Consider the following 27,005-nt stretch of genomic DNA (forward strand, 5'->3'; position numbering starts at 1 on the left):
TCCTGCAAATCACTCCCCTAAGGAGGAGATAAGCTTTTCCCTACCAAGAGGGGCTGAGCCCTGCAAGCTGAGGCGGCTGCAGCTGGTGTCCACAGAGGGAAGGGGCGGAGGCCCGCCTCCCAGGGCCCAGGAAGGGATGGAAAGGGCTGAGTGCCCTCTCAGTCTCTCTAATTAAAAACTGCCATATGCTTAGGGCAGGCTCACCAATGTGTTTTTTACTACAGGTCTGGGCTGCTTAGCTCATCTGCTTGCAAGCTAAGTGCTCTTCAGCGTGCTTATTACAAGTGCAGGTTTATGCTTGGGCCCATTCTGATTCTGGCATTCTGGGGCCAGGCCAAGCAGGAACCTGCATTTCTAATCAGCACTCCTGGAGAGTCTGAGGAGCCTGGTCTCCAGGCCACACTTTGAGAACCAGTGGCTTAACCCAATATTTCTCCAACTGGGGCCACTGGGTGCATTCTTGAGAGTTCTACAGAGAGAATTTTTACATTTTGCACCTTTATTTTGATGATAATTTTTCAAATGTTAAGAACATTCTGGATCATTTGGATGACAATTTTATAACCAAACACTAAAGCTCCAGGCTTCCACTGAAGTGTTTACAATCAGGTTGTACTTTTAACTTTGTTACAGGCTGAGGAGTCTTTACTCAGATCCAGACGGAATTTGAATGTTCACACCAAAATGAGGCCAGAATGATATCTTGTCATGATAGGAAGGAAAGGGAATAGAAGGAAAGGAGAAGATTCTGACAAAGAACATCAATGTATTGGATTTGGGGCACCTGTGGGATGTCCAACCTGCACTGGGAAAAAGGGTGTGGAGCTCAGAAGAGACTTCAAAACCAGCGAGCTGGGAGGTGCTACAGAGATGGCAGTGGCTGAAAAACAGAAATGAGGGACTGGAAGGAAGGTAGCAAGAGATTGGAAAGGAGGTCAGAGAGTAAGGAGAAACCCAGAAAAAAGAAACTTCAGCGAGATAAGGGAGGAAAAGGTTCTGAGGAAAGAACAATGTCCATGTGTGTGGGTACTGTCTCTGATTTTACTGTCAAATGAAATAAGTTACAAAACAGTCTGTTCAATATGATATCACCTGTGCAATAAATTGTGTATGCCTGAATACTTCAAAAAATGTCTGAAAGGAACAAAAACAACAACAAAAGCAAGACAGAAGTCTGGGGTTATCTCTGAGAATTAGCAACAAGAGGAGGGTGCAATAGGGGAACCTTAACTTTTTATTTTGCACCATTTTGTACAGTTTAAATTTATTATTATGAACATATTACTTTCTCACTAATATTTTAAAAACTGGTCAGCACTATGACATTAAATTACCAGAGCGGACAAGGAAGATGAGACTCAAAAGAGGCCATTTGGGGAGCAAGAAGGTTGTCATTGGTGACTTTTACCAGAATGGTTTTAGGTAGGAATGTGGAAGCTGACCACCCTAGCCTGAAACACTGCTTCTCCAGCTTTAACATGCATGTACAAATCGCCTGGGGATCTTCATTTAAAATGCAGATTCTGACCCAGTGGTCTGGGTGGAGTCTGAGATGTCTAACAGGCTCCCTCCCACATGATAACCACATGGCTGGTCCAGCACCACTGTTTTGAGTTGCAAGGTAGTCAGAATACAGGAAATGGGAATGCGGAGAGACCACTATTTCCCCAAAAGTACTCCCTAGAAGATGACCCCCGAGGCATGCTCTAATAAAAAAGATTCACAATCAAATGGTTTGGTAAGTACCACACAGCCATCCTGACGGTACTACATTGGGTATTAGTGATTTCCTGAGAAATTTTTGCTGGCTTTTCACTCAGAGGTTCCTAACAGTTAGAGCTAACCTTGCAGCAATGAAAACTTATCTTTATTGTCAGGTTCTGAAGTTCATAAGGGCCACCTGGAAGGTCTGGGGGAACAGAATTACAGGGCAGCAGGAGCTCAGGCGTGCACAGAGTCAGGAAACTGGAATACAACAAATTGCATTTTGTCTCCAGTACAACAGCAACAGAGGTCTCTGAAAGGCAAGAAATCTCCCAAATAAAGCTTGTTAGCGTATGTGCACCAGTAAAGCCTGATGCTCCTTGACAATACATGCTACGATACTATCAGGTATCTGCTAAACCTTATTCTAATGATTTATGGACCTTTCTAAAACTTAGCCCCGCATCAGCAGCATGACTCCCAGCCAGCGGTATGAGAATTCTTGTGAATACCTGAACTTGAATGTATCTATACTCTATCAGTGGCTTCACTGAGCAAGAACAGGAAGCACAGAAGCTAACTTGACCTCGCTGCTGAAAGGAGTTCCTCCTGCTTGACATGAGCATAATCCTACTGTCCACTGACAGTGATTAAGAACAACCTGGGGGAGGCTGGGCTGCACGGATCCCCTCACCTGCTGAGAGGGAACCTCAGAGCTCAAATAACCTGCTGGTGGCGCTGAGTCATCATCCGCCCGGGACCTCCAGTGCGTGGCTGCCCTGAACGGCCTTGTAGACTCTCTTCAGAGGCACTGCACTGAGCAGTGCGTTTCAGTGGGAGACTGGATTTCAAAGGAAGCCTCGGTGCGGAAGAGAGCAGAGGCTATTCACCCTGCATGCCTTATCCTTTGAAAAGGCTGCCACTCTCTCCTCGCTGACGTCTGAACTTGGCAGCAGAGGTTCAAGCCATATGGGGCAACTTGCACAGGATTAGAATGACACCAGAATTGGCCATAAAAGATGGCCTGCAGCCTTAGCTCTTCATCAGATGTCTGGTCACTCAGTCAGTCCCAGCTGCCATACCTGCCTCTCAGATTTACTAGGGAGGGAAACAGGCCTTCAGATTTATTGACTTTTAAGGATAAATATATTTGAACAGCACTGTCACGTGGTGTCTATTTCAGGGACACTAGTTAGGAAAACACATGCCTGGTACAGTACAGTGACATGAACTCAAGCTGGACTGTGTCAGGATGGCAGGGGACAGCTGGTTGTTCGTGCTAATGCTGTTTTGTGAGGCTCCCATCACAGAGGGGTGGCAAAAGAAGCCAAATTAGTTTTAATAGTCACCTAACAAATACACATTCCCTCTGCTAAATGTGCCGTCAAATATCCTCCCTATCTACACGAAATATATTTTAAACTCACAGGGAAGAGTTATTTGGGAAATCGGGAGTCACTTCTATTGGCCCCCACACGATGCCACGTGACTAAGTCATCAGCCACCATGCAACCGGGTGACTGTTTTACTGCATTCCTCTAGGTTTGCTTTATTACATTCCTCTAGGTTTCTCCATTCCAATGTGCTAATTTTAAAGAATTTGGAAGCTAGCTTCCAATCCATAATGAGAAAGATTTTGCACTCTATTCTTATAGGAAGCACTTTAATTGCTACGAACATCACTGAAGTCAGTGTATACACAGGAAGAAGGGTGTACCCTCGAAATCATTTATCCTCAAAGGGCCAGCTACTTCTAAAGAAACAAAAAGCCGAGGAGGTGAGTAGGAGAGGGGGATCTTGGAAAATGTTGTGCTTTAGGGTTTGTTTTAAAGTTCTACCTGCGTGTTCGGGGTGGGACATTGGAGATGAGCCTGGAGTGTAACACAAAGCCATCCCTTCCAGAGAGAGGAGCCCAGCCCTGGGAAGGAAGGAGGGGTGCACAGGCTCCACTCAGGGGATCTTGGAGGATGCTCATCGCTGAGGACGCTCGGGTCCAACCAGCTCAGGTCACTGCTCCGAGTGCTGGTTCTGCCACCGAGTCCCAGCTGTGACTCTGAATTCTCTCCTCTCCCTGGCATCCTCCTGGCCTTGTGCTCTGCTCACCTATCTGACCAACTAGGGCCTGACTACAGGGTTGAGCCTGAACCCCTGTGCTGAACACCCCCGAACACCCAGGGAAAGCACAACTAAGCAGACAGGCCGCTACAATCAGAAAAGCTGCCACTTTTGCCGAAACCGGTTTGGCTCAGTGGATAGAGCGTCGGCCTGCGGACTCAAGGGTCCCAGGTTCGATTCCGGTCAAGGGCATGTACCTTGGTTGCGGGCACACCCCCAGTGGGGGGTGTGCAAGAGGCAGCTGATCGATGTTTCTCTCTATCCCTCTCTCTTCCTCTCTGTAAAAAATCAATAAAATATATTAAAAAAAAAAAAAAAAAAAGAAAAGCTGCCACTTTACCTTTTTGCTTATTGAAAAACAGCAGAGGGGGCGCGATGCCAGGACCTCGGGGCCCAGGGCTCTCCGTGGCCGCGGGGGTTTCTTTGGAACTCGCTGCTTCTGCCGGTTTCCGCGGCGCCACGGGCTCCTCGGGCGCTGGGGCTCCGTCTCCAGGGGGCGGCTCCTGGCCGGTTTGGGGGACAGCCGAGGGGAACTTCAGGAAGGGGCCCTGCTCTGCCAGGCCCGGCTGGCTGGGCGCGCGCTGCTCGGCCCGGGCCCCCGGCTCCTCCCGGATGGCATCCAGGGCGCCCGGCTTCACCGGGGGCGAGTCCTGCTCCCGCTTGGGGCTCTCCTCCGAGGCTGAGGACGCGTCGCAGGACTCGATGATGAGCTCACTGTCCAGCTCGGCCTCGCGCTCCTCCCTCAGGATGCTGTACTGGATGGACGGCGAGGCTGGCGACGGGGGCGGGCCGCCCACGTGGCCGAAGGTCACGTAACCGGAGGTCAGCGCATCCTCCGCGGCCAGGGGCTCCTCGGACACCAGCTCGATCTCCGAGTCCCCTGACTCTGCACTGCTGGCCTCGTGGTCCAAGGGGCTGGGGATGGTGGGCCGCGCGGACCGGGCCCTGACCTCGGGCCGGTCGGCCGCGTGGCCCGCCGGCTGTGGGCTCTCGGATGTTTCATAGGACAACCCCTTCGCTTCTTTAATGGCAGTGATCAGCTCATCCTCGGAGACGCTGCCTTTCCCCTGGGATTCTGCAGCAGATGGTTCTGTCGGCCCACAGCGGGAAGGAGAGCGGGAGAGGCGCGCGCACACGGACAGACAGATGGACAGGGAGAAGAAAGAAAACAAAGTTTTTATTAGGGGAGATGTTTTCTCATTGCTTGAGAAACACAGAGCTCATGAGCACAGAAATATGTTTCCAGGGCTATGCTGGAAAGACAGGCCACCGGATCTAAAAGGCTAATTACCGTTAAGGCCCAATTAATCAGGGTTTTTACATACCTATCCACCTTAATCTAGCTATTTAATAAGTGACCCAGCAACTTCTTAGCAACAGCAGCACCTCGGTTGCTTTTTCTGTCTCAACGTGACCCAGACTGTAGAAGTCATTGATTTTGATATCTGATTTATTCTCCCAGGGAAGTTTCCCAATGTCACAGATTTCATTAATTAACCTGGTGGGTATAACCCTTTAATTTGGCCCACCGATATCAACAGATCTGAAAACCACCCAGGATTCCTTGTCCACTGTTGTTTGTGTTCCCTTCTTGAAGAAAACAAAGTAAGCTGATTGGGAGCCTGGGGGACAACTTGATCTCTGAGCTTTACATTTCCCATAAGAAACCATCATTTCACTCTTTTTTAGTAAAAAGGGTAACTAGGTGAAGCCCTATAAGAGAGAGATTTTGCCCATTCCCCAGTGCACAATCCCATTGGGCTTCGAAGGGTGGAGCCCCCCTCTATTCTTTGCCCTCTCTTCACCTCCTCACAAGAAGCACAAAACCCAAGAGTACCCCAGCCCCCTGGTATGAATGCCTGGCTTCCACTTGGTGTCTATCCAGATGGGCCTGAAACCTCACTGGCAATCTTGCCTATATCTCTGTCCCTTAGGTGAGACTACCTGGGATCCCCATGACACTAGTTTTCAGGAACTGGGTTTTCCCTTGCCCTATAGCAGGATTTCCAGAATATCCTAGACAGTGGTCTCTGGCCCTTCTGGGAGCAAGAACTACTTGGGAATGATGGCTAAGGGGTAATGGATTTTTTTGGACGGGGGGGGGGGGGGGGGGGGAGGAGGGAATGAAAATGCTCTAAAATTTATTATGGTGATAGATACACAATTCTGTGAATATACGAAAAGCTATTAAAATGTAAATGTGTGCATTGTATGCTATGTGGATTATATCTCAATAAAAAGAAATAAAAAGAGATGGAAGGAGGCTTTTCCCCCCGAATTAGCACTTATAGGAGAACTGTCTGACCTGTATTAAACTGTACTATAAGTGAGAGGTAACTTTATTTATGTTAAGCCACTGATTTGGGAATTTATCTGATCTAAATGAATGCACCCCTTTAGTCTGGATTCTGCTCTAACTGCTTGCCTAAATTCACTGATCACGTTCAAATCATTTTTGAGTTCTGAACCCATTAAGAGGATACTGCAATCCTTGAGGGAGGAATTATGACAACCTAATGAGTTGTGGTGGCCATAGGGATAGAAAAGATAGGACAATTCAAGAGACACTGAAGAGAGAAAAACTATAGACTCAGTGTCTGATTCATGTGGTGGATGAGAAAAATAATGGGGTGTCAGAGGTCACTCAGAAATGGTGAACCTGTGAGTAAAATGAACAGGAATTACATACCCAGAAATATGGAAGTAAGAACAGTGATCTGTTTTGATGGGACAGAGGGAGAAAATTCTGATCTTGGACATCTTCCCTTCCTGTGACTCATACTAGTCCAGTTTCTCACGTTGGAAGCCTCTGTCTGACCATCTAACCTGCAGGGCTGACCAAACTCCAGCTTGTTCAACATTCCTAGGAGACCACAAAGCAGGTAGGCAGGGCCTTGGGTTACAAATGGCCCTGCAGGGCAGCTCATCCTGGGTGCAAGCCAGCCTGGGAATGGGTCCTTCAGGAAACAGGTTTGTGCTGGCTCATCCTGCACAACCGGAAGCCCTGGGTGGTTTGTATTTGTGTGATGATTTGATTAATGTCTGTCTCTTCACCCTCCCCCAATCTCCCTGGCCCCAAACTGAAAGCACCCACTGAGGGCAAAGGGCAGCCAAGGTATTTTTGTTCAAAATCATACCCCCAGCACCTAGTGCAGTGCCCGGAACTCAGAAAGTACTGATAAGTAGAGCTCATTTGAGGGCTAGCTCAAATCTTTAGAACACTGGTTCTTAATTAGGTATAAGACTCAAAACTGCCCTCAGAAATTCTGACTTGTAGAAGTCTGGGTGGGGCCCACACATCTGCATTTTGTAACCACTCACTCCAAAAGTGATTCTAGTACTCACCTCCAGTTAGGGCTGGCAGATTTTGCATAAAAAATGCAAGACACCCAGTTCAATTTGAATATCAGCTAAACAATGACTTTTTATTAGTATAAGTGTGTCCCATGAAATTTGAGTTTTTATTTGGCAACCCTACCTACCTCCAATTGAAAACCACTGTGTCAGAGCATTCAGAAAAGAAGGCTCAAGGATCTTGCTTCATTTACTCAAGAGTAAGGATGTTATTAGACAGCTGTGGGGTGTGGGAGGAAGGGGCCTGATGGGTTTCATCTTGGGCAAGTGAAGGTACTACCTTTAAAAGAATTCATCCTTCTTAGGAGTCAAAAGGAACTAAATAGATAGTGTAGACATTGCCCTCCATTCTTTTCTTTTTTTAAATATATTTTTATTGATTAAAGAGAGAAAGGGAGAGGGAGAGAGAGAGATAGAAACAGCAATGACCAGAATCAAACCTCGACCTCCTGGTTCACAGGTTGATGCTGCGCTGCCCTCCATTCTTAATGGGAACTAAAATTTAACAAAGTGCTGGGAGGAACCTGGGAAAATTTTAGACCAAAAGAGAAGTTTTCCTACTCTCATTTATAACCTTACGGGAGTCTAGCTAAGATACTGGTTGTTAAGTGTCAAGACCAACACAGCAAAGCTAGAAACAGTCAATAAAAATAATAAAATAGAATCTAGAAACTGAGGAGGTTAGAACCACCCTTTCTGGAAAGATGTATTTGTGGCCGCTGCTAATAAGGGTGATATGCTTAAGAAGGATATAAGGAAACATGAACATGGCCAGTTTACCAAGTTGCAGTTGCCAGAGTCCAACTGTGGATGATGCTGCCATTCAGTTGTCCCCTTTGCTGCTGGCTGACTCTCCACTCATCACTCAGAGGGATCCTCTGAAAACACGAATCTAATCCTGCCGCTCTTTCCTTCTCCCCACTCTGGCGACAATGGCTTTCCAGTGCAACTTGAACACACAGGACATTCCCAGCTCCCGCTTCTTCCCTGGCTGTCCTTCCTCAGCTATCTACGTGGCTGCTCCCTCATCCCATTCAGGTCTCTGCTCAAAGCCACCAGCAAAGCGAAGCCTTTCCTCACCTCCCCACCTCCCCGTCCCCCTCTCACACTGTATCTTGTTTTATTTTTCTTCATAACCATTGTAACTACCTAACGTTCTAGTATATATTTATTTACTTGTGTGTGTAAGTCTTCCCAACTAGAACGCAAGCTCCATGCAGCAGCAATCTTGTGATTCATCATAGACCCCCCAGTGCTGATGGTACACGGCCTAGAGTAAATGGTTAATGTATATTTGTTGAATGAATGATGGTACTTCCCAGTTTAAACCCTCTGATGGTTTCCCATTGCATTTGGAACAAAATCCAAATTCCTTATCCTCATACATGAAGCCTTGAGTAATCTAGGCCCCGCCTACCTTTCCAACTCGGTTCTATTCCATACTTCTTCCTTACTCCTTTACACCATCTTCCACAATTCAGCCTTGGGGCCTGTGCATTTGCTATCCTCTGTTCCTGGGCCCCTCTCTTTGAATTGTGGGGTCCTTCTCCTCATTCAGATCTCAGATCACATTCTCAGAGAGGCCATCCCTGACGCCTCACACCCAACACTCTATCACTCTTTATAGCACTCACATGCCATAAACACTACCTATTTAAGTGTTTCTTTTTATTGTCTCCTCTCACTAGCAGGTAAACTCCATGAGCATAGGGACTTTATCAATCTTGTACTGCAATGTAACTGGTGTCCCGCACATGTCTGACATAGAGAAGTCACTCATTAAGTATTTTTTAAATAAAAGAATGAATTTTGAAAATGAGTAGGAGAATCACAGACCTCATCAATGCAAGGAAATAGCAACAGTACTTTTCAAAGAGTTAAAATTAAAATTGTCCCTGGCCAGTTTTTCTCAGTGGATAGAGTGTCGCAGCCTGCAGACTAAAGGGTCCTGGGTTTGATTCCGGGCAAGGGCACATACCTCAGTTGCAGGCTCAATCCCCAGCCATGGCCAGAGTGCATGCGGGAGGCAACTGATCGATGTGTCTTTCTTACATAGATGTTTCATGTTTCTTTCTCTCTGTCTCTCCCCCTCCCTTCCATTCTCTCTAAAAATCAATGAAAAATATCCTTAGATGAGGATTAACAAATAAAAGAAAATTAAATTAAAATTGATTTACCTTTTATTGCTTATTTCTTATTAAGGGAAGCTGGGTGGTTTAATGATGACCTCTAGATTATTGGCCTCCCTGAGGCTAACACCTCAAAGAACATCCATGACCGCCAAAACCAGCTCTAGGTGTGTGTGTGTCAGAAACAACATGGTGCCCATGGGTCAATGGGCTGGTGCTTCAGGGAAATTATTATTTCTCTAAAATGCTTCACTTGTACTTTTGACTGATATTTGCTGAGAAGAAACTTTCAATATTTAAAATGTAAGAATTTTTGCCTCTGTACCTCAGGGTATAATTATTTAGCAAGATGAAAACAGTTATGTTGGAGGAAGTTACAAAAGGAAATAGTCTACTGGAATTGAAGAAAATATATTAGATTCCTTGTGTAAGCTTCAAGGTCTGTGACTGAAATTGTTCTAAATTATAATTTCTCTTGATTTATGATTCAAATAACTAGAAATATTCCCCAGAATTTGTGATATTCTTATTTATTAAACAATGATAAACAGAACTTTTTTGTTTAGAATATTTTCCTTTCCCTCAATTTCTATGCAGGGTCTTATGTAATTCTTGGTATTTGCCTTATCTGTTGGCACTGGAAATGGCAGAGTGACCCAAGACCCAACAGATGTAATAAAGCCCAAATCTTCCAGTGTCTCTGGGTAGAGTGTCATATGATGTCAGGGACTCACAAGTTGAGAAAGGGGTTAGGCTAAACTTTTGGGATAAAAAGAATAAAAAGAAAGGTCTCAGTGACAAGCTGATTCCTTCTATCGTTTCTATTAATTTTATTCTTACCTGTTGTTTTATGACTCATGTATTATGATGTGGAGGATGGGTGAAGAGAGGAGCTGAACATGGGAGAGAGCTGTGTAATGGGACAAGGGACTTTCTCTTTCTTGAATAAACCTTGCTTAGGATGTTTATTTGGAGCAACTACAGAGAAAAACATTGCCCTAACCCCATGCTGTCAAGTGGGCAACTCAAGATCATAAAACTCTAAGGTCACGTGAACCACATCTGTCTTCGTTTCCTCTTGAAGTTGCTCCAGATGGTTACTAAAAAATGAAAATTCCATAATAATGAACCCTGATCAAGTCTTCATCATCAACTTTGTAAACTTCAATCTGTACATGAGGCATGTGCCAGGTAAGTGGACTTATATATGCTGGGGTATTTCACTCTTCCTAAAGACTGGCTGAAGTTCTTCTAGACTGACCACCAAGCAACCCTGGAGCTCTGTAAAAGACAGCTAGTAATGTAGCTTCCATCTTCAGAGCATCAATATCTTTATCTCATGGAATAATAGGATTGTACGGTGCATTGTCAGAAAGACGACAAGGAGGCTTTTGAGACCCAGCTATGTCCCTATCTCATGTTGTAGGCTGGGACAACTCACATCCAATACACTGGGGCCTCAGCTTCCTTAGTTGTCATCACAACCAAATCTTAATTTACATTTTATGGAAAATTCACTGTATCCTCATACCTCCTGTCCTTGTACCTTCTCAGATTAGAAGGCCGCCCCTCCCCTTCACCTGTTTGTTTCCTCCTGCTCTTTTAAGAGTCACTGCAGGTGCCAGTTCACCTGGAGAGCTGTTGGACCCTGCTGCTCCCCAACACTCTTATGTTTTCCTCTCTCAGAATACAAATCACACCAGAGTCTATTTTCTTGGTCAATTGACCCACTAGAGGGCAGGAACCAATTTATGTATTGTTTTTTTTAAAATTCTGTCATCAGTACTTAGTAGAGTGACTGACCAAAAGAACATGTGTGGAAAGTGTTTGTTGAGTGAGTGAATAAATCTGAAAATCAGGGACTTGGCGCAGTGGATTTTTAAGTTGAATGAGTCTGAGGTAAGGTTGGGGAAGGGGAGGAATTGATGCTAAATCTTTAGGGAAATAGGATAGGAGGGACTTCCATTAAGTCCACTTTGTTCTAAGGCTTGGACTTACTGCAACATGAGGGTGTAGAGCAATCACCAGTGGGGGGCGTGCAGGAGGCAGCCAATCAATGATTCCCTCTCATCATTGATGTTTCTATCTCTTCCTTTCCCTTCCTCTCTGAAATCAATAAAAATATATTTTTAAAAATTCTGTCTAAATAAATCCTATAGTTTAAAAAATAAAATTGTATGCAGAACTTCAATACATTAAAAGATAAAAAGGACAGTGCTGAGAGTTAAGGGGGAGGAGAGAAGTACTCTGGTAGGTTACCTCTCATTGTCCATGACCCTCCAAAAGAGTGAGGCTCACTCCCCATTCATTGTATAGAGTTGGAGCAGGGGCCAAGAATGTAAATGCCCTGCCCAAGATAACCCAGCTGATCTCAGGAGAACAGCCAAGATGCTCACCACATGATGCCTCCAGGATGTCCGGGAGGAAAGCTGCCTTAGAAGTAGGTGGTACCTCCCTCTCTGCTCTGAAGGGCAGACCCACATGAGGATTTAATGTTCCTAGTGTGTCATTCCTTCCCCTCAATAGAAGAAAGAAACATTACAAAGCAAATCTGATAGGACTTTAACAACTATCTCAAATCTCAGCCTTTGTACGTGGGCACAAGATAGGAAAAATTGTGTGTTAATTAAATCAGTAAAGTTGAGACTTGACTGCAATTCTTGATTTCTTAATATTCAGATTTCCACGCGCTGGATCTTTCCAAGGTAGGGAATACAAGTTTCCTTACCTGTTCCGAAAGAAGGAGGAGTGATGGATTCTGGGCTGTCATCTTCAGGCTCTGAGACGGTGACAGTAGGGACTGTGTCAGGACTCGGTTTCAGACAGATATCTTGCTTCTCGGGGGTCTTCTCTTGGGTAGCAGTTTCAACAGAAGGCTCAATTTCAGTCAGCGTGATTTTGATGGGGGCAGTGACCAGGGAGGCTCTATGGTGCTCTTCAGAGAGATCATCTATATAAGAAGCAAATGTTGATTCTTCAAATAAATGGTCCTTGAGGATTTTTCCCTCCACAGGAGCTGGTTTCTCTGGTTCATGGGCCTTTTCAGATTTTATTGAGATTTCAGTGTCCTTATTCTTAAAGTCAAAGTCTTTCTCTTCCAACTTGGGGTGATGTTGCTCCTGATAGCTCACCTCCTCCGGCCTGGTTATGTCAATGTACTTGTAAGCTTCTGCTTTCATCTGGTCCAGGGGGTCGGCTAAGATCTTGTTCACTTCGGTGGACTCTGCAGGAGTCATCTCTATTCCAGAATCAGAACTAAATAAGCCGTGAGGCTCCGTCCCAGGCACGTCTGGTAAGGAGGGCCCAGGGGTGCTCAGCTCCTCAGGGCTCTCGGATGTGGTGACGTGGCCATTTTCTTTCTGAAGAATTCCAGTGAAATATGTGGAATCCTCCTGAGGTGGATAACAGATGTCGGAAATCAGAGATGTGTAGCACGCTCCTTCCCCATCCTTTGATGGTGTTGAAAAGGGATGATCCATGGCATGGGAGACATCTGCCACACCTAGGAACCAAAACAGCAGCAGACGGTGAGTGGGCACTAGGCTTCAATCTTCTCTCCTGCCTAACCCACCACCTACCCCTGCCCTGTGGAGACACGGCATCCTGTCTCCTCCACACCTTGGGGTTCCTCTCAGCACCAGGATGTTCATTTCTCTTGATAGCCCACAGCACCAGCACATGTCCGGCAGCTGACTACAGAGGCTCACACAGCTGCCATGGCCAGAGAAGTTGGGGACAGATCCCAGAGGACTAGAAAGTTGATTTTCAACATCAACTACCTCAATACACTGTGACTTGGTCTTACTTAGTATTATTCCACAGAAGCCCTCTGTGTATCTAAAGCATTTATGACTCTTTAAGCAGAGGTGGAAATGTAGGCTAATTCAGGTCTGAAAGTGCAACAATAGGATAGTCGACTGGGGAGAGGGGCTGCTGTTGGACTCAGAGCTGGAAGAGGCCCCAGGAGACCCTCTCGTCCAGCCCTTTCCTCCAGGGACTCCTGCCCCACCTGAATGGGTGCCATTCCTTCTCTTTTTAAAGGTCCCTAGAGAAAGGGATTCCTAGCTGTCCAATGGGCTCATCCCAAAGTGCTATCACTTTAATGGTGCTCTTCCTTATTTCTTCAGTTTTCTCATCTTGTTTCACTCTCATTCACTCATCTACTGCCCATTCTTCGCCTTCCAGTGATACTCACAATGGCCCACTGGGGATTTCTTAGTTCCAGTGGTGGTGCTAAGGTCAAAACTGGTTTCCAAGTTGGAGTCTATAGAATGTTTTCACTTGCCCTTCATTCTACTCATAAACCAGTCAAAAGTTCATTAACAGGCAAAGAGGAAAATCCTCTATTAATTTTCTTGGCTGTAAAATGTTATAAGAAAGGAAGAAAACTAATAATGTTTATTGAGGTGTTGCTATATGCTAAGCAGTTGGATTTTACCTAATTATTACAACTATTTTATAAATTAAGCCCCATACTCTCGACATACAAGCACATCTCACACATAGACAAACACACACAAGTTCTCAAAAGACATGCAAAGAATATTCCAGATTAGGGCACCAACTCATCCTATATAATAAAGAGGTAATATGCAAATTGACCCTCACGCCCTTGCACAAGATGACCGCCCCCATGTGGTCAAAGATGGCCACCACAAGATGGCTGGCAGGGGAGGGTAGTTGTGGGTGATCAGGCCAGCAGGGGAGGGCAGTTAGGGGTGACCAGGCTGGCAGGGGAGGGCAGTTGGGGGCAACCCGGCCTGCAGGGGAGGGAGGGCAGTTGTGGGGGACCAGGCCAGCAGGGGAGGGCAGTTAGGGGTGACCAGGCTGGCAGGGGAGGGCAGTAGGGGGCGACCAGGCCTGCAGGGGAGAGCAGTTGGGGGCGACCAGGCCTGCAGGGGAGGGCAATTGGGGGGAACCAGGCCAGCAGGGGAGGGAAGTTAGGGGCAACCAGGCTGGCAGGGGAGTGGTTAGGGGGTGATCAGGCAGTCAGGCAGGCAAGCGGTTGGGAGCCAGCAGTCCCGGATTGTGAGAGGGATGTCTGACAGGGATCGGGCCTAAACCAGCAGTCAGACATCCCCCGAGGGGTCCCAGATTGGAGAGGGTGCAGGCTGGGCTGAGGGATACCAACCCCCCCCCCCCCAGTAAATGTAATAAAAGTAGTAGTTGTAATAAAATAGTAACAGCTAATATTTGAGTGTTTGCTGTGTGCCAGACATAATTCCAAGCTTTTTATTAATATTGACTCATTTAATCATCATAGCTATCTTAGGAGATTGGTGCTATTAGCTGCATTTCACAGATGAGGAAACTGAGGAACAGAGAGGCTAGGTACCTCACCTAAGATCTCACAGGTAGAAAGCAACACAGCCAGGATTCAAACCCCAGCAGTCTAGAAGTCAGGAAACTTCCCCTCATGCCCTGTGCACTTTCTTAAAATCAGTTTATGAAATTTATTTTTTTCAGTAATTTTGAATCTAGTATTATCACAAGTAAACTTAACTTTTGCATTTTCCTAGCTGTTTTCTTGGTTATACGAGTCATTGTTTGTCTAAGGGGAATGAAAAAAGCACAAAGCCTCTTCTCCATTCTAGCACTTTCCTGCCTCAGCACCTTGGCACTCGCTTGGACCTCACTTTGCTTGGACCTCTCTTCCCCCAGATACCCGTATACCTAACCCCCTCATGCTGATCTTTGTCCAAGTCACCTTCATAAGGGAGATGACAATGTCCACTACCTAAAACCTGTCTTGCCATCTCCACTCCGTGGCAACCCTGTTCCCTCCTACCCTTCTCTACTTTTTCTCTTTTTTCCTGTATAACTTGTCTCCTCCCAGTATACTATATAACTAACTTATTTATCTATTACTTATGTATTGATTGTCTCTCCTTGCTAGGCATGCTCCATGAGGGCAGGAATCTTTGACTATTCTGTTTGGTAACACAGTTCAACACCTACACACACTAGATACTCAATAAATATTTGTGAAATTTAAAAAGTGTGAATTTTGGAATTAAGCACAAGTAACAGGATTGTGTGAGAAGATAGGTTGGCAGATTCCCCCAAATCCAAAGGATACTCACTTCACTCAGCAAGTGGCCTAATCTTGTGACCAGTTCAAATGTGTACATTTCAGCAAAGCTTCTAATTGTACTTCCTTTGCATATGGCAGCCCCTTTTCAATTTGGACCAAAAATAGCTCAGTAGCAAAAGGAATAATATTAATGATGAGCCTTATTGTCTACCATATATAGATCACCAATGAAAAAGCTAATAAATTTAAATTCATGTGTGCACACACATCTTTATCCTGAAGAATTTTAAAAGCTTCTTTCATTATATGGGCTCAGCCTACATGTAGACCTCACTAGAGACAGGGAAATCAATCCTGAGATATTTCATTACAGACATTTGGATCCTGGGATTCTCTGCCCCAGTTATCTGGAACCACTTCCACAGGAGAATAAGTAATTGTTCATCAGAAAGGAGGTGTGTGGGGGTGGGGAAGGGGACACTTTCCTGATAAATGCACAGTAGGTGGTATCCAGGGCTGCGTCACCATCATTCACCTCTCACTGCATGCTTCTATTGCAGAGGCCACCACCAGGCTCCTGGCTCTTACCACCTATACCTGGCCTAGTGCATAGCCCTCCAGCCCACAGTCTCCTGACACCAGTTATCACACTAAACACAACTCAGCAACTGGCCCCAGGGTTCTGCCTTGTGTCACCAGATAATCCTTAAACTCTGCAGCCTGGCATTGGAGCCGATGAGCATGCCATCTGGTCTCACAACTTTGTCTCCACTCGTCTTCACAATCTCACACTCCACCAGCTTTTCAAATCCTGTCTTTCACTCTCCAATTCAACCTCTAAGCTCTGATTAATATAAACTCTCCATCACTTCTCTAACACTTTATTCTTCCGATCTTTACACCAAAATCTCTGACTTTTAACCTCAAACCATAAAGTTAAGCAGCTTTAAATGCCCCTCCTCCATGTTGAATCTGCTGGTCACACCTGTCAGGACCTGACCCCTTCCTATTGTTCCCCCTCTTCTTTCCTACAGCACCTAACTATACTGAGCATGTGGCATGTATAACATACGACTTCTCTATGTCCAAGTTATCTCCTAGTAACCTGTCAGCTCCTGGAGTTTGATGCTCATGGTTTGCTCACTATATTGTATAGTAGGCACCCAATACAAAATGAATGAATGAATGAATGAATGAATCAATCAATCAATCAATCAATCAATCAATCTGTTAACTTAAAAACATTCAAACCTGTAAAGAATTTTTGTGAGTTTATTTGAGCCAAACTGTCGACAATTGCCAGGAAGCAGAATCTCAACATATTGGGATAATGCTCAGAAGAATGGCAATTTTTCACATTGTTTTATACATTACAATTAAAGGAGGAGATGTAAGTGGGTTACATGAAATCCATTGGTGATAGATTAGGGAGGTGGGAGAAAGCAAAGCGGGGGGTGGGGTGGGAGGGTTGGAAGGGAACCTCTGGGATTGGATAAAAAGTAAAATGAGCCGAGACCGGTTTGGCTCAGTGGATGGAGCATCGGCCTGCGGACTGAAGGGTCCTGGGTTCGATTCCGGTCAAGGGCATGTACCTTGGTTGCGGGCACATCCCCAGTGGGGGTTGTGCAGGAGGCAGCTGATCGATGTTTCTCTATCATCGATGTTTCTGACTCTCTATCCCTCTCTCTTCCTCTCTGTGAAAAATCAATAAAATATATATTAAAAAAAAAAAAAGTAAAATGATAGACACATGCTTCTTTTACTTAGATGGGTACAGGATAGTTAACAGTCAACAATTAACATGATAACAATAACAATGAAGGAATTTATGGTCTCTGTCCTGGTGCCCAGGCGCATTTGGTTGTGCCCTGAGAGGTCCGGAAAAAGGGAAGTTACAAGTTACCCTGACATTTCATAGGTATGTTATCTTAGATGCAAAAAGACAATAGGTTCAGTTAAAGGTTGACCTTTGTCAGGGAAGATACGGCCTAGGATATGACTACCCACTATAAACTGCTTTTAGTTAAAGTTTTAATTTCAGACCATCCTCTGTGGTTACTTTGGGTCTCTGAGTTTGCAAGACTGCCATGCAGGCCTTCCCTGAGCTTGTCAGGTTAGCAGGTGGCCCCTTTTTTCATTCACAAATTGATCAATCAGTTTATTCCATGCAGCTATTGAGAACAAACTAAGACTAATTGATACACGTTACAAAGAGGATGTGTTTAATATATCAAGTGAAAGAACAATCTAGAAAATCAAGTTATCCAACAATGGGACAGAGCTGCATCTCAGAAACAAGAGTGCTCTGATCCTGGGGCAATCAGAGAGAGGGGCCCAGTGTCTGTCTAGGCAGGAACCAGCATTTGGTGAGAAGTTGGATGAAACAACCACAGAAGTCCCTTCCAACTTTCTATGACTTATGTACTGATTGGCTGCCACTGTAGTGGGACATGACTTCCTTTATTCCTTCCTTACTTGTAAAACAGAATCAATATCATTTTCCCTGAGGTGAAAATTATATAGGGACTTCCCAGACATATGATAACAATTGAGGGCATAGAATCTAGAGTACACCTACATTAAAAGAGAGACTATAAACAGAATCAACACTTGGGAGGAATTTCCACCCCTGAAATTCGTATCCTACTACCTCTGTCTTGACCAGAGCACCCAGCATAAAACTGAAAGGACCCCTTTGCCACATTCTTCAAATACCACCAACTAGATGAGGAGGAACAAAGTCAGTTGCGTAAATCACACATGTAAATGGGACCGTGTGAGAGCCCTCATAAAAGCAACAAATAATCGAAATCCTCTGAATGTGGGCATGCCCCATTTTCTTAAATTGCGCCAAGTACCCTGAAAGAGTCTCAAGGTTCTAACTGATTGAATTTGAAAATGTTACATACATTACAGGGTACCTATCAGTCAGGACTCTTGGAAACAGAAAGCCCTGCTAGACAGTAAATTATGCGAGTGCGGAGTCCTGTGGGATTGTTGGAACTGGGGAGCCAAACGGAGCCTCAGGCTCATGAAAGCCCATTAATTCTTGTCAGCTCTTCCTGCAGAGCTGGCAGAAGTGAGGCCTGAGAAAGAGCTGGAGCCAGTGACCCCAGGCAGGGACCAGTATTGTTACACTGCTAAATACAAATCCACTAAATAAAAGCTCTTTCCTTGCTGAGACGAGAAATTACCGCTTGCTTTCTATAACCAAGGATTCCTTGGAACATCTGACTTCTTTCTCTCCAGCTGTTTCCTTGGCCATCTGGAAGCCCAATTCCTGTGGAAGAAGATATACAATGGGCGGACCCACAGACGCCCTCTCGGGAGGTGGCTGGACAGGAGGGCACCACAAGTTCAGTTACCTGGATGCATTTTAAATGGGATTGATTTTTCAAATTTTCATGTTACAACTAACTTTTCAGGAAAGTTCTTATAATAAAAACTAAAGACTCCATTGGTCACAATTTCTAGTCAAAAGTCCGGTGGAAGAAAGAGGAAAGTACGCTCAAACCGTTGCCATTAAATCACTTGTGCTGATAAAGCCAGCTTTTTGTAGTCGCCAATGTTCTAGGCCAGAAATATTTATCGTGAGCTAGACAAATTCCATAATCTCATAAAGGGTAGGTGTTTTATTTAATTTAATTCTTTGGCAATACTGAGGAATGAGGCGACAAAGATGACTTGCTGAAGATGGTTTTGCTTTCCCTAAGGAAAGTTTCAATCCCAAAATTCTAGTTCTGAACTCTGCCTCATCCTCACAGAATCAAGTTCATTCAATTGGTGGCCGACAGGCTCCGATTGTATTCAGGCTCTACTACTGTCAGTTGTCAGACTCTTGGCAAGTTAGCCTCTCTGAGCCTCAGTTTTTTCATTTTAAAAGTGGGGGTAATAACAGTTCCCATCTTATCGGGCTGTTACGAGGATTAAATGAGATGATGCACTTAGCTCTGTGCCTGGCACACAGTACACACTCAATAAAGGAGAGCTGTGGATTTTATTTTTACCTCTACTTTGCAAGGAAGACACTCAACATTTGCAACATATTACCATGTCCATTCAGTATAGCCAATCCGCACTCATCTTGCCCGCTGGGGTCTGCCTTAGATGCTAAAGTCCCCAGAGTGCAAGGCCACTGCTGTCCGCAGAGTTCCATGAGTGCGTGGTTGCTTGTACTTTCTAGTGATGCTACTGACACAGATCTGTCCCAATTGTGGTGATGGCTGACTCAATTGTGAAAATTTGAATTTACCAAGATGATATTCAACAAAGAAATGAGTGTTTGGTACCCATGGATGAGCTTTCTCCCTTGTGGGTGGAGCTCATTCTAACCTCTCAGGGTCTGTGGCTTAAGATGACACTTTTATAACTGAATAAAGCCCTTCTTACTACTCTGAGATAGGAATTTAGAGAATGCCAAAAGAAAGACTGATTATAACAAAGGGTTTTCTGAGCACAGAGGCAGATATACTCCATTAGAGAAGCATCTGGATTAAAAACAAAACAAAGCGCCCTAACTGGTTTGGCTCAGTGGATAGAGCTTTGGCCTGCAGACTCAAGGGTCCCAGGTTCGATTCCGGCCAAGGGCATGTACCTTGGTTGCAGGCACATCCCCAGTAAGGGGTGTGCAGGAGGCAGCTGATTGATGTTTCTCTCTCATCGATGGTTCTAACTCTCTCTCCCTCTCCCTTCCTCTCTGTAAAAATCAATAAGATATATTTAAAAAACAATAACAACAACAAACACACACACACAAAAAACAAAGCAAAGACACCAGTTACTGTTTGAATAGAGCCAATACTAACAGGTATCGGAAACATTGGTCCCAATGAATTAAGAATATTTTTAAAAGGAGGGGGGCATAATTTGTAAAAATCTGGAATGACAGTGGGTGGAGGGAGAGATACACATCCATATTCAAGAATTAAAGGCCAGAAACGGTGACGCACGAAGTGAATCTGGATTCACTTTCCCAGAATCGTTCGCCCTTAGGCTGCCCCTGTGATGGATGGCAGTAGCCTGCACAGAGGTGAGGCTGTGCAGCTCTCTCTCCGAAACTCCCACTTATCTCTTCTGAGTGCTAAGAAATCAGCAGCCCCACAGCGTGGGGGCCGTGACACATTTGACAACAGAGCCACCTAGGATGGATGGGCATGCCAGGGAGGCTCCTGGAGCCTCTGTGTCACCTCAGAAACGTTCTCCTTCTGAAATTAAGTGGCCTGTGAGTTAACATGACAAATGGGTGCTGAGAAACCCAGGTACACTCATTCTTTAAAATTTTATCTATGTGATTAGTTAATAGAGTGAAAAAGAAAAAAATGAGCCTGCATTCTCCCGCAAAAGACTCTAAGACAAAGCTGATGACATGCTTGGGTGTTTAAGACTATGAGTAACTACTCTTTCTTTTTCCAAATCACTGCCTTATTTAAAGCCAGGATAACAGATTTAGCTGTTGGGGGATTGCAAAATTAATGTTTAATGAAAAATGATTCAGCAAGTTTTCGGGTTTTCTTTCCCCTCTGAAGAGCCAGGGCTCTCACTGCCTGCAGTTTTCACTTGAGCAGAAAATTCTGTTAGAGGAAAAGACCTTGTCTGGCACAGGATCCCCTGTCTAAGTGTCTCCGCCAGTCCTCATAGCGCCTTGGAAAGAATAAAGCGGCAGAGTGTTGAGATAAAATGGGAGTGGAAGTTCTGATGAGCCTTAGAAGTGCGAGGCATTTTTTGCCTGCTGTCCAAGGGAGGAAATGTGATTCTATGGCTTTCTGTGGGAGACAATCCTTTGGGGAGGGAGGGTGGAGGTGAATGTTATTAAAAATTTACTTCAATCTTAAGAAAAAGGCCTTAAAACCCTACATAGAGTCTCACTGCTTTTTTTAAACAGCTTTGTTGATGTAAAGTTCACAAACCATAAAATTCAGTCAAAGTGTGCAATTCAGCAGTTTTTGTGTATTCGTAGTTATGCAACCATCTCCACTATCCACCCACCCACTCTCAATGTTTCCCATACAGAGAAAGTTCTGTTACGTCTGCCACACAAAGAATTACTTTTGGAACAAAAGAAAGGCTAATTTTGCTCTCTGACTTCCAAGGAAAATAACTGTTCTCAGCCATATTTCCTCAACGCTAGGTATACATAAGTAGTAGCAAAAGTGTGCACTATAAATTTCTGTTGGCACTTTAATGGTTCTTTTGCTCCCTCCCCCTACAAAGAATCATCTAGCTACTCCCCATAATTCCTTTCACATGACTGTTCCCCCTTTCTCACCAGCTAGACCCTTCTCACCTTCTGTGTAAATGATGTGATAGGCCCCTGTGTTCTCCAGCTTCCAGCTTCACCTCTTCTGCGTGCCAACCTGCACGTGGCTGACAAACTCTTTTCCCTAAAACACCGCTTTCCCAGGTCAGTTCTCTATTCCAGAGCCTCTGGTGGCCATCTTTTCCCATCCACTGGCTTGGAATTCAGGACCTTCATCAATGAGGTCCCCGTCTATCTTTGTAATTTTATTTCCGAGCCTGCTCAAGAAACACACCATTCAAGCCCACAAACATGAGATTCAACTTCTGTGTTTTTATTCAAGCCCTTCCCCTTAACTGAAAGGCTCTTTCACCTCTCCCCCAATCCGCATAAAGTCTCTGGTACTGTCTCACCTCCTGTAGAGATTCTCACCCTACACCCCACTCCTCAATGCTGTTTTCCTCATCTCCACCCCAAGGGCTATGCCCATTCGTTTGGGCCCATGGGCTTTTCTGCCTTTGTCACCAGTTATCTGTTGACTTGCTGAGAACCATGTCTTCACTTCTTCATATCCCTGAGTCTCCAGCACTGTGCTTTGCACATAATACGTGCTTAGTAACTACTGACTAAATAATTACCTCCATATGCCATCTGACTGAGTCACAATGAAGAGCTTTTGCTAGTAGAGTAAGCTTTCCCATCAATCATGTGTTAATCCAATCAAAAGGTTTGCTGAACATCTGCCTTGTGCAAAGCACTGAAATAAAGGACATTTCCATACAAATGTAGACTTAGTAACCAAGTGTGTCATAAACCTTCACCACGAAGCCATTGTTTGCAACTGGAAGTTCAGGTCCCCCTGGCTGCTTGTGGCAGTGGTGCTGGTGGGTGGTTGGGTCTCTTGGATGATCACAATTAGAGCAGGGAGGTCCCATATGGAGCCTCACATATTCTATATCCTGATTCATCTTTCTGGTCAGGCATGGTATTATTGGAAGAAAATTATTGGAAAGGTTCTTTAAAGTTGTCTAATTCAATCCCCTTCCTATCCTAGGACCTCACAAGATTCAGGATTGACCATCTCCCAACCTTAGTTTGAATATTCCCACTGATGGAAATGTTGCTATGCAAACCTAATTATTAATAAGTGTTGTAGTCAAAAGCCTAGGCTGTGGAGTCAAATACATGACTCTGAATACTGACTCCACCTTTTGCTAGCTGTGTGACCATGGCCAGATTTCCTATTACCCTTGTGCTTTAGTTTCACCTGATAATAATAATTATCACCTCATGGGATTATTGTGAAGACTAAATGAGATGGTGGAATCAAAGCACTAAGAATCACATGTTAAGGGCTCATTATTTTTTACATTGAGCTTTAAGTATACATCACTGTTGTTTCCAGCCTTTATAGTCCCACATTTGTCTTCAAAGTCTATTACTGGAAACAGACACTTCAAATAATTAGAAAACAATACCTCACATAAAGGGATAACCTCCCTAATATATAAAGAGTTCCTAGAAATCAAGAAGAAAAAGACTATCAATTCTTTTTTTTTGTTAAGATCATGGATGAAGAATAAACACTTTGCATAGAAAAAGCAGTATAAATGACCCAGAACATAAAAATATTTAAACAACCCTAAAATGACATTTCTCCTTTTTCATATTGGGAAAAATTCAAAAAGCTTTGGCAATACACTCGCGTGCTGAAAGGGGTCTGGTAGAAGTAGATATGCTATAACCCCTAAAGAGGGCATTTGGCAGTGCCTATCCAACTTACAAAAGCATTTACTCTTTGAACCAACAATTTTTCTTAGAGAAATTATTCTACAGATATACCTGCACATTTACAAAATGAATGAGAACAAAGTATTCATTGCAGTAAAGTTTGAAATAACAAAAATTAAAACCAACTCAAAAGTCCATGATCAGGGCTTGGTTAAACAAACTATGTATTACTACACATAGAATATTATATAGTTAGTTGTACAATAGAATGAAGACCATCTCCATCTAGTACTGATAAGGAAAAATTTTGACATAAATATTGTTTAGTGAAAAAGTAAAATGCATCAATGTGTTATAGATATAGATACAGGTATACAGAAGCAGATAGACTGCTAGCCCTCATGTAAGAAAAGGAGGCAAAGAATATTTATTTGCATTTGCTTGTATGTGAATAAAGAAACACTGGTAGATACTCAACAAACTAATTATTAACCGCAACGGTGGGACAGGATAAAGAGTAACAGAAATAGAAAAGAGACTTTTCATGGTATACTTATTTTTTAAAAATAATTTTACCTTTCAACCAAATATATGCATTGCTATTTAAATGTTTAATTTTATTTAAAAACAAAGAAAAAGAACACAATGTGAGATTATAGTAATAGTGTTGCACAAACTATGATGGGAAACCCCAATCCAGCTTCCTTCTTCCATATGATAAGGGTTCAAAGATCTGAAGATAGACATGTTCTCTCTATGTCCCCTGGTTCAGACCAGAACCTTTCTTGTTCTACTTTCACGTGTCTTTCTTCCTCACACTGTGAGCTCCTTGCAGTCTCACATGGACTGCACTTTGTATCTTATTATTTCCCTCTGCTAAGCACACTTACTGGTACATAGGTTTTGTTTGGTAAATACTCATGAAATGAATCAATGAGTATGTTTCCACACTCATCATACTGGTTACTTTGTCATCGTTAAAATTTGACCTAGACCATGCCCTAACCGGTTTGGCTCAGTGGATAGAGCATCGGCCTTCGGACTGAAGGATCCCAGGTTCGATTCCGGCCAAGGGCATGTACCTTGGTTGCGGGCACATCCCCAGTAGGGGGTGTGCAAGAGGCAGCTGATAGATGTTTCTAACTCTCTAACCCTCTCCCATCCTCTCTGTAAAAAAATCAATAAAATATATATATTTTTAAAAATTTGACCTGGACCTGATTATAAGCTGATGAGGAAAGTGAGGAACAATGGGACTCTTTCCCCTCTGAATTTTTATTCCTTTGACTTAAACTTTCTATTTTTACTCACAGCATTTTATACTTGCTGCCACATACTATTAGCTCATGTTGCATTTGTGTCCAACTAAGACATGTGGGAACATAATTTGTTGTTGTTTTTGCTAAACAACAGCCTAATTAAAAAATGCACTTTTAGCCACGGCACTGAGCATATTTTATAAATTTGGAAAGCATTAAGTCAGATGCACAGAATTTCATGCTAATTGCCTACAACCTGCATCTACCCGAACAGATTGAAGACGACTCTAGAAAGGGGATTTACCTCAGTCTGTAATAATCCACGTGATCAAGCTAAACTAGAGTTAGGATTCCTCATTAGAATGTGTTTTGTAAAGGAAATTCTATGGCCACACAGCATAGGGCCATCCTTGTTGAGTTGCCACCAGTTCATACTGTGTCTTAACAAAAAAATAGATGTCCTTTCTCTGGTGGACGCCACCTGTGCCAGAGGTGTGCATCTCTGCTGAAAGTCTTAGATTTAGTGCCAATGTTGGGAATTGAGCATAGGTCACAGGATTTAAAACAATGCTATATAAACTGACATGCTTTGGGAGGTACAGAAGGAAGGACACATGAGGATGACTGGGGGATAATTCTGTTAGAAAGTTAACACAGTGTGTCACACGACATGATGTGGTATGAAGTAAGTTATGGCATGCTGTGTGGCATGACATGGTGTGGTGTGGTGCCATGTACTGTGCTGTGGCGAGCTAATGCATGACGTGACAGGGCAAGCAGAATAGTGTGGAGGACATGGCATGGTGTGTTGTGTGGTAGGCTTTATGGTGCAGCATTCTGCAATAGGAAAACCAAAGGCTTAAATAGTGTTTGAGGCATTTTTTTAACCACACTCATGCTATTGATAAAGGAACTAAAGCTTAGAGGTTAAGGAACTTACTCTCAGGAACACGGCCATAAATAACAGAACCAAAACTTGGATTTGGGGCAATCTGACTCCAAAGCGAATGTTATTAGCGCTCTTCTCAGAATTCCTGTGAGGATTAAGGAGTCTGAATGGTTTGTGGCTGGCTTCTCAAGCAAAGCTAGATGGATCTGAATTTGGAATCACGGCACAGCTAATGATGCAGCAAAGTAGAAAGAAATCATCTCTGCACCAAGTAGACTCAATGGTTCATCAATGTTTGTTTCTTATATGTATTGTTAAGTGGTTGTGGCAAGGAAGTGCATGTTCCAGGACTTATGTTTTACTAAAAATACAGGTGTACCGGTTAATAATGCGGATTTTTTTCAATAGATGGAGTTACACATATGTTGATATATATGCGATTTGATATGTATGCTATTTTGTTGTATGGACAGCAAGCTTCAAAACTTCATATTTGCTAGTGTTAACATCATAGATATTTTTACACTTAAAAATATTGAATTTCGTGCCAAAAAAAAGAGCATTTGCGGGAAGTTTTAATTCATTACTTTATTTTGAAGAAAATGTTATCGTATACTTTGGGAAGCTTATGGTGAACATGTTCCATCTCAAGATACTTGTGAACGCTGGTTCAAACACTTTAAAAGTGATGATTTTGATGTGAAAGACAAAGAACGAAAGTCAACTGAAAAGTGTGAAGACCAACAATTACAAGCATTATTGGATGAAGATGGGTGTAAAACTCAAGAACAACTTACAGAAAGATTAAACATTGCTCAGCAAACATTTCCAATCATTTACAAGCAATGGGAAAGATTTTAAAGGAAGGAAAATGGGTGCCACATCAACTGAACGAAAGACAAATGGAAAACAGAAGTCATCAGTAAGATGTTGCTTCAATGGCACAAAAGAAAGTCTTTTTTTTTGCATCAAACTGTGACTGGCGATGAAAAGTGGATTTATTTTGAGAATCCCAAATGCACAAAATCATGGGTTGATCCAGGTCAGCCATCAACATTGACTGCAAGGCCAAATCGCTTCGGAAAGAAGACAATGCTCTGCGCTTGGTGGGATCAGGAAGGTGTGGTGTATTATGAGCTTCTAAAACTATGTGAAACCATTAATACTGATCGCTATCGACAACAAATAATCAATCTGAACCACGCTTTGATCGTGAAACGACCAGAATGTTCCAGAAGACACGGCAAAGTAATTTTGTTTCATGATGATGCACCACCACACACTTTAAAAGACACGTTAAAAGATCTTGCCTGGGAAGTATTAACCCACCCACTGTATTCACCAGACCTTGCTCCTTCAGGTTACCACTTGTTCTGATCGATGGCATACACACTTTCTGAGCAGCACTTGAAAACATAGGAAGAAGTGGAAAATTGGGTTTCTGAATCATTTGCCTCAAAACAAGAAAAGTTCTGTTGGGACGGTATCCACAAATTACCTGAAAGATGGGGGAAATGTGTAGCTAGCGATGGACATTACTTTGAATAAAGCACTT

General features: G+C 43.7%; 1 protein-coding gene across 1 annotated transcript in view; it reads right to left on the reverse strand.

Annotated features, from left to right (window-relative positions):
* RTN1 (reticulon 1) overlaps window positions 1–27,005 on the reverse strand; it is a 186,199-nt gene that overhangs the window by 83,326 nt on the left and 75,868 nt on the right. Inside the window, exons 2-3 of the mRNA XM_079769489.1 lie at window positions 12,031–12,804; window positions 4,160–4,909 (exon numbers count right to left, since the gene is read on the reverse strand). Of these exons, the coding sequence (XP_079625615.1) occupies window positions 4,160–4,909; window positions 12,031–12,804 (1,524 nt within the window). The remainder of the gene's footprint in view (window positions 1–4,159; window positions 4,910–12,030; window positions 12,805–27,005) is intronic.

This window comes from Cnephaeus nilssonii, assembly GCF_951640355.1.
Source record: "Cnephaeus nilssonii genome assembly, chromosome: 4".
Lineage (NCBI taxonomy): Eukaryota > Metazoa > Chordata > Mammalia > Chiroptera > Vespertilionidae > Cnephaeus > Cnephaeus nilssonii.